The 8,913-nt window shown below is 45.9% G+C and overlaps 1 protein-coding gene across 1 annotated transcript in view; it reads right to left on the minus strand.

The window, feature by feature from the left end:
- Positions 1–752: 752 nt before the first annotated feature.
- Positions 753–8,913, minus strand: part of LOC101858278 (vang-like protein 2) — a 9,608-nt gene continuing 1,447 nt past the window's right edge. The window contains exons 3-8 of the mRNA XM_005100132.3: positions 8,296–8,415; positions 7,648–7,887; positions 6,852–6,980; positions 6,253–6,465; positions 5,393–5,678; positions 753–4,917 (exon numbers count right to left, since the gene is read on the minus strand). Of these exons, the coding sequence (XP_005100189.1) occupies positions 4,487–4,917; positions 5,393–5,678; positions 6,253–6,465; positions 6,852–6,980; positions 7,648–7,887; positions 8,296–8,415 (1,419 nt within the window). The 3' untranslated portion in view covers positions 753–4,486. The remainder of the gene's footprint in view (positions 4,918–5,392; positions 5,679–6,252; positions 6,466–6,851; positions 6,981–7,647; positions 7,888–8,295; positions 8,416–8,913) is intronic.

An 8,913-nucleotide genomic window follows, 5' to 3' on the forward strand; every position in this document is an offset into this window, starting at 1 on the left:
TTGTGCAGTTTGTACCATGTAGTTTGGTTTTAGTAAGACTTTTCCGGCACTTACAACACAATAAGGTCATATAAGGGCCAAAGAATAGAGGTGTTACAAGAGAGTAACGTACACAAAAAGGAAGGAGAGATAAGGGCGATAGATGTTTGATCGGAAAGAAGGAGCAAACCACACCAGAGCGCCCGCCAACCACCCACTTGTACCATGTAGACGCTGGATCGGAAAAGTAAAAATAAAATACCATGTAAAGCCTTCCATCAACACAACCGGGAGATTTGAGGACTTAGGTGGTGAGGCGCTCGCTCGGTGGGATCATTGGGGCATTATAAGGGTTTTACAGCACTTGCAACACAATATGTTCATAATTATATAAGTGCCGAAGATTCGAGGTGTTACAAGAGAGTAACAAACACAAAGAAGGAGGAGGAGAGATCAGGACAGATAAACAACAAAAAACAAAGAGTGATATAATTAAGTACTGGGCTTGGCTTTGGCCTGAGACAAAGTGTGACGTCTTGCGTCACACCCACACAGCTACAGCACACAGACGGCAGACGGGAACAACAAACAAACAAACAAACAGGAAGTTGATAGACAAAAAAACCTCCCCTTGCTGGAACTCCAGTCTTTTGTTGAGAGCCGCGGCAAAGAGCCTTCCTGCTACACCGCAGACGTCAGCGGAGCACGGAACGAGCGTACAGAGACGGCTAAAAAAGGTATAAATTACAAAGGCTACGTGGGAAATATAAATCTTTTTTTTCAATAATAATACACACAACCACCATAACATAGCGAGGAACGTACTGGCAAAAAATTCTCAGGTATTACACAAAAAAAGTACCAAAAAATGCTGCTGCATCACTGTGCATAATCTGAGGTATGTACAAGACAAAGTCAAAGTAGAATATTTTGTCTATCTAGTTTATACCGTAGAAAATGAGACATCGGGATTCTCTCAATGCAGTAACTGATGGCATTCTTATGGGCAGCTCACTAATGCACACACACACATGCACACATACACACACACACACAGAGCGCATATAAAACCAAAAGCCTCATCATACGCAATAACAAAACACAAACTATCTTTTCCCCCCCAGGGAATCAAACTCCCATCCTTTGCGCACAAGACAAGGACCCAATCATTCCACCACACATGTTTGCTCCAACGAAAAAAACAACACACAAACACGTTAGAGCAAAGTAGAGCTTAAAAAAAAGAGGCTGTATCCGTCTTTTCCAAAGTCCCCTCCAAAAGTAATCATAATTATTACAAAGAACCCAACGTGCATCAAACAAAGCAGATCCATCTGGAACAAAAAATTCCCTTCCATAAATTCAATTTAAAAAACTTTTGAGTATAAAAAACACCTGTATGTACAGCAGATTCGCCTTCCCTACATATGTACTTTCATTGCTTGTGGCAACCTCTCACACTTAGAGCGAAAACATTCCAACGCTTTATGCTGTGTCACGCCATTGGACAAGAAGCCCCCCCCCCCCGCCACACACACACACAGGCACACACACACACATGGCCAGTCCTCCACAGTTGACTGATGTGTACAAGTTCAGCAGACGGTTGATTGGTTAGTCTCGCGGTGATGGACAATACAAAATTTAAAATCCCTGCCACAGAATCTCCTCCTGCCCATTCCACGATCTCGCCGCCCCCAGATTTCTTTTCTGGTTGTTTAAAACTCTTTCACTACCACGAGCTGTGTTTCACGGCTCTCCACTTCCTGCCTCAAAACCACACCTACTTTTGTAAAAATCACATCTGAAATCTTAGGCTGCAGAATGATTGTTTTTAGCAGCATGTTGAGATAGGTCATTATTTCCCCTGTATTTCCGTATATAATACATATGATGCGGCTAATATTGAACATTGAACTTTTACATCTTTCATTTGTCCGACGGTAGGCACAATCAGAAAGTAGGTCACAGATAGGGCCCAGTCACGGTGAGAAAACCCCCCTGGTAGTGAAAGAGTTAAGAATGGCAGGCAAAGCCCAGCAACTACTTTGTAACTATTGACAGTTGACAACACAGACCCCAGCCACTTCCTACTCCATGACCACCAGGGACTGTTGTTACTCCAAGTAACTCTGTTTTTTTCCATTAACATTACAATTTTCCGTCAAGACCTCGGAATGTTTCCAGATTAAAATCAACATTGTGAAAAAATTGACCAGGGACAACTTAGTGGAATGAGCAAGAGGACTTGTCAAAGGAAATATTTCAGAACAGTAGAAAAAATCTTTGATATACTGGCTCCAGCGAGGAGGACAAAATGGAAAACAAGGATGTCTGTGAAACATTGTTGATCAACTCAAGGTGTTGATGATGAAAATTGTGGATGGAAATATGGTCAATTGATACAAATGTTCAATAAAAATCGTCAATAGTCACAAACATTCAATGAAAATTGTCAATTGACACAACTGTTCAATGAAAATCGTCAATCAAGATGAAAGGGCAGCAGATCTGGAGGACATTTTGATATCAGTTTGAGAGCGAGTATATATATCGTCCGTCTATAACTATAACATGTTTTTTACAGCACTATTGAGACTGTTTGGTATGAGCACAGAGCAGGCACTACTGCCCACAGCGAGGTAAAGGGGACTGAAGGAAACTTCACGGGAGAGAGAACAGCACTAACCTCTCCACTAGCTCTACTTTCCCACACCATTCTTTCACAGTACTACACTCTCAGTATCTCCCGTAGCGCTCTGTCGTGGAAATCTTTCAAAAGTCAAATTACCCCCCATCACAACCACACTCACAATAACCCATCCAGACACACACACACACACACACACAGCCACCATACTACCCATAAACACAGACACACACATACAATAACACAGAGGGACACACAGACAGCATACTACAAAAGGAAATTCTACCACCACCGTCTTGCAGACTTCCGCTTTTAAAAAACCCAAACAAAAACAACCACAGCTTGGTCCAACAGTAGCTATTTATAGCGCCTCGTCTTCCAGATTACAGAAGGTTGATTTATAAATGCTTCTATGCGAGGGTTTGGCTGTCGACGTCTCAAGGTCACCTGGTCACACCCACGAAGCATCGTCTGCCCCCCCCCCCCCCCCGACACTTGAGGCTAACAAAAACTATCTACTATCTGCACAAAACTTTTTTGTCCGTCATGTGGGGGAGATGAGGGGGGGGGGTCTCGGAGGCATGCTAGAGTTGTGCTTCAAGGTAGAGGGTCAGCTAAAACATCTGGCGATAAAACCTGTCCATGGCGAGATAATCTGATAATTACAGCAGGGGACTGCTCCACTTGCTGTCTTTCTTCCAACCTCTTGGTTACGTTGCCACGGCAACAGCATGCTGCTTAATGCTTCTTTAAAATACAAAAAGGCTTATATAAAAACTCATGGGGTACAAAAATGTTGAGAGGCGTGTTTCTGGTAACCTTGGTGACTTGTCACACAGCGCCTGTCCGACATGAAATGATTCAAGGTGGGGGTGTGTTGTCTACGAGTCTGTCAGCCTGTCACTTAGGTTGTCATGGCAACAAATAGATGTTCAAATAGCCTTTAAAAAAAACCCAAAAAGATTGTAAAAAAACTTACAGCTGTCAAAAGTCATAGGCGTTGTATCAAAGCATCATCTGTCAATCAATACCACTAAATATTCCTTGGTCTTTTTCAACGCACTCCAACTTCAACTGTAAACATCCCTGAAAAATAATAATAGAAAAACAACAACATCAGATTCCTCTAAGAAATTCCTCCCACTTATCTCAGCGCACGCAGCTGGAAGACGCTGCCCTCGACTAGCCTTTACTCGGCGAGGATACATCGGCACTCACTTCACTTCATACAAAATTTCTTCCTTCCTTCCTGACTTCACTTCACACAAAATTTCTTCCTTCCTTCCTGACTTCACTTCACACAAAATTTCTTCCTTCCAGACGTAAGCTGGCTCGTGAATCCACCACTTATCCATGTGAAGCAGGCAAAAATTGTCCGAAAACTCGCCGGTTCAAACTAAGGATACATCCGCTCAGAATCCATTCCATCCAAGTCCTTCTACACCTGAGCTATCCACAAAATTGAACCACTCTTCCATGTGAAGCAAGAATAAAAGAAACTCTTTACACCACATAAAGAAAAATCCACATCTTCTTCCACACCTGTTTGCAAAAGGGACAGAACAGACGTGTGAGGGAGGAAGCGGGCGACGCTGGCTGCCAGTGGGGGGGGAGTCGTCGCTGGGGGAAGGGAACGTCGCAGCGGTTGTTGGCAGTTGGAAACGGTGGGAATGCCGGCTGTGCTGCGTGTCTTATCCATCCTATGTCTGCCAGTGTCTTACAGCCAGACGCAGGAAGTGGGCGTCGAGCCACGTGCCACATTATCATTATTATCGTCATCATACCAATGTCTCCCGAGATGGCAGCAGGAAATAAGCAAGAGGCGACCGTCTGCGCGCCTCATTATCGTCGTCATCATCATACAGAGGTCTCAGAATTGAGGCGCAGCACAAACTTGTTGGCCTTGGGGTGCAGCATCTCCTCCGTTAGGCTGAAGTGTGGGATCTTGGCCACCGTGCACAGCAGCGCCACCGGCCCCTTCTTCAACTGAAACACCATGCGGTGGTCTAGCTCCCTGGTCAGTAGCTGCTCGCACACCAGCAGCCAGCGCTCCGTCGAGCCCACTTCCTGCGGGTTGCCACACACCACCGCGCCCTGCGACAGGTACCTGGCCACAAAGGCCTTGGGGCTCATGTCGTGGGAGATGCAGGTTGCCAGGTGGGACAGCACCGAGTCCATGGTGTAGCGGGGCTGCTGGCGAGTGATCCGAAGGTACTTCTGGAGGGCGCGGGCCAGCGACGGGAACACGGCGGCCGCCGCCTCGCCAGGGTCCATGGAGATTGCCGGACCTGGAGACGACAGGGCAGACACGTGGGTAGAGGTCAGACAGAGGTCATGGTCATACAGAGGTCATGGTCAGAGGTCATACAGGAGTCACACGGAGGTCAGACAGGGGTCAATTTAGTTTTAGTAGTGTTTTACTCACTTGCAACACAATAAGGTCATATAAGTGCTGAAGATTAAAGGTGTTACAAGAGAGTAACAAACAGAAAAAAGGAGGGGAGATCAGGACGATAGATGTTTGATAGAAAAGAAGGAAACAGCCCACACCAGAGCACCCGCCAACCTCCCCTCCACTCACCCTGATCATCGTGCATCCTCTTGATGTGAGTAAAAGCCTCCTCCCCTCCCTCCCTTCCACCTCCTCCTCCCCTCCCTCTCCCCCTCCACTCACCCTGTTCATCATGCATCCTCTTGATGTGAGTAAAAACCTCCTCCCCTCCCTCCCACCTCCTCCTCCCCTCCCTCTCCCCCTCCACTCACCCTGTTCATCATGCATCCTCTTGATGTGAGTAAACGCCTCCTCCGTGGCCACCACCAGCCTCGCCCTCCTCTTCCTCACCCTCCTCTCGTACTCCTGCTCGTCGTGAAACCGGTCGTTGTGACCTTGCTCTCTGCGACCCCGCGGTGCGGCGGGGAACACGTTGCGCGCCCGGTTCTGATTGGCCTGCTGGTTGGGGGCGCTGCCGTCGATGTCGTAGACCTTGAAGGCCGTGCTGGGGTGCTTGCTGTGCTTCTTGGTCACGTTTTCCAGGTACGGGTTGTACATCTGACCGAAAACATTGGTACACTTTAGAGCTACAGTTATATGGGAGGGATATTGAGAGTAAAACATTGGGACACTTTAAAGCTACAGTGACATGGGAGGGACATTGAGAGTAAAACATTGGGACACTTTAGAGCTACAGTGACATGGGAGGGACATTGAGAGTAAAACATTGGGACACTTTAGAGCTACAGTGACATGGGAGGGACATTGAGAGTAAAACATAAGTTCACTTTAGAGCTACAGTGACATGGGAGGGACATTGAGAGTAAAACATTGGGACACTTTAGAGCTACAGTGACATGGGAGGGATACTTACTGTAATAATTGAGGGATATTTACTGAAAAGTATGAGAGATAATTAGAGTAACATGGGAGAGAAATTTACGGTAACATATGAGAAAGCTTGAGTACAGTGCTTTCTTTTCGTATCTCCATTTTTAATAACAGTGAAAACAGTTCATTACATTGAGTGAGCTTGAGAAGAAGTCACATTTTCATTGTAATAAAAAAAATATTTTTTAAAAAGGAAACACGAGAAGAAAGAAACACTGACGTGTCGACCTGCGTACGGTACCTGGAAGTCCCGGTAGTACTGCTCCAGGATGTGGACGGCCGCCCTCTGTATACTGAGCAGGCCCACGTTATAGACGCGCGACTCCCCGTCGGGCGAGCGCACCACGTGCACGGCAAACTGCGGCTGCAGCTGGCGGATCTCCAGCAGGATGATGGCGATGTAGTGGACGAACAGGAGGCTGTCCACCAGGGACAGGGCAAACTGGACAATACCCTGGGGGGGGGGGGGAGAGACAGAGACAACTGGGTCACGTGGCAGACTGCATCATGTGTGTCTTTGGTTTTAGTACGAGTTTTGCGGCACTCACTTGCAACACAATAAGGTCATAAGGGGTGTGAGTGTGTGTGTGCGTGAGTGTTTGTTTGCTGGAGCAGGTACATAAATCATCAACATTACATAATTCATCACACAAACCCCCCCAAAAAATTATTTAAAAAAAAAAAAATACCACCACAAAAAAAACCAACAACAAAAAGAATCACCCCTCTTGAAAAGCTCTGCTCACAGCTTAAAACAGCTAAATCAACAAAAGTGGATGAGTTTTTAAAAAAAACAAAGAAGAAAAAACCCAACAAACCAATGGCACTAGAACCCCATACCTCATAGGTTCCCTGCTTTTCCTTGAAGATGCGCACCCCGTAGAAGAGCCAGAAGGCGAACGTGAGGACGAAGACCAGGAACAGAACCACGGCCCGAAACACAAACACTCGCGGCATGGTCGCCCTGGGCTGTCGACAGAAGGAACAAAATAAATAAATGATAAATTTTATAAATAAATCTAACAAATAAATCAATAAGTAAAAATTCTTTTTTTTAAAAGACGGAAAAATAGATGAACACAAAATCTGTGTTTCTCTCGGTCATCGAAACACTGTTTTCCCCCCTATTACATTTATTTCATTACCATTTGGGTGGTATTTAAAAACACATTTCTGTGTGGAATTGACCGAAAAACATTGATCAAAAGGTACCAAAACAAAATGTAACTTTGCAGTTTCCAAGGACTCTAAAACTTTAGAAGTCGAGAAACTTTGGAGGCCATTTCTTCGTTAACTTTTCCTCAGATACCAGGCAACCACCGCTTCATTTTCTAACAGAAATCTTTTCTACCTACATAGTTGGGAGGAAAAAAAAGAGTGTTTTTCGAACAGATCCCCCTCCCCCCTTTTTTTTGCCAACCACCGACACTGGACGAACATTGGACCGATGTTAGACAGACATTGGACGGACGTTAGACAGACATTGGACAGACATTGGACCGACGTTGGACAGACATTGGACGGACATTGGACGGACATTGGACGGACATTGGACGGACATTGGACGGACATCGGACGGACATTAGACAGACATTGGACGGACATTGGACCAGCACTGGACGGACATTGAACCGACCTTGCGAAAGAACAAGGCCACAGCCCCCACCAGCAGCACCAGCAGCTTGAAGGCGAAGCTGATGAGAAGACCCTCGCACTCGGGCCGGCACTCCGAGTCCTCGGGGCTCATGCTGCTGGCCCGCCAGTCCATGATGTCCAGCTTGGGCAGCAGCACCATGGCGATCGGGGAGAGGAAGGCAATGACGCTCAGGCCCACCGTCAGCGCCGTGCCCACGTAGCGCGCACAGTTCACGCCCACCTGGGGGAGGCAACTTGTAGTTTTTTAAAGTGTTTTACGGCACTTGCAACACAATACGGTCATAGAAGTGCCGAAGACTAGAGGTGTTACATGAGAGTACTAAAAACGAAAAATAAAAGGACAGGAGATAAAGAAGATAGATGTGAGATGGGAAAGAAGGAGCAAACCGCACCAGAGCACCCAGGACGGGTAGGGAAGGGAAGGGGCTTAGTTGTAGTTTTAGTAAAGATTTTTGCAGCAATAGTAACACAAATAGGTCATATAAATGCTGAAGATTGGTTTTGCTAGATAGAAATATCCAAACAAAACAACGAGGAGAGATGAGGACGATTGATCTTTCATAGGACCTGCCAGTCCTCCCACCACCCACCCGTCAACCCACCAGACGACCCACCACCCTCGACCCACCTGTCTGTCGTTGTCCCTCACGGCAAACTTGTCCAGTTCCTCCATGGAGAAGCCCGTCTCGCTGGTGTTGCCTGTGATGGCTGTCGTGTTGTCGCCCCAGTTGTCGTCCTGCGGGATCACCTACACAAACAAACAAACAAAAACACAAACAAATTTACGAATTGTTACATTCAGGGATACCACTAGGATTTTGTGAAAATACCTGAAAATTTATAAAGTTGCATTGGCAAAAAAACAACACCAGTTAGTCGACGCATCTAATGTAGAGTAAAACAAAAAACAGAGGCTGAGAATAACAACTGTTTTTCTCATGGAAATTATGGAAACCAGTTTTCCTCATGGAAATTATGGAAACCACAGTTTTTCTCATGGAAATTATGGAAACCACAAGAAAAGAATGAAAAAAAAACCCAGTACCCCTGTACACATGAACTTGTGAATTGCCTTAGGAGGAGAACGTCTAGTCGTTCTTTTAGTTTTCGTATGAATTTTATGGCACTGGCAACACAAGTGCTGAAGATTAAAGGTATTACAAGAGAGCAACATACAAATAAAAAGAAGGCAGAGACATAAGGACGATAGAAGTTTGATAGGATCAACGAAATCCTCCCCTCCTCC

This window comes from Aplysia californica, unplaced genomic scaffold, assembly GCF_000002075.1.
Source record: "Aplysia californica isolate F4 #8 unplaced genomic scaffold, AplCal3.0 scaffold00237, whole genome shotgun sequence".
NCBI lineage: Eukaryota > Metazoa > Mollusca > Gastropoda > Aplysiida > Aplysiidae > Aplysia > Aplysia californica.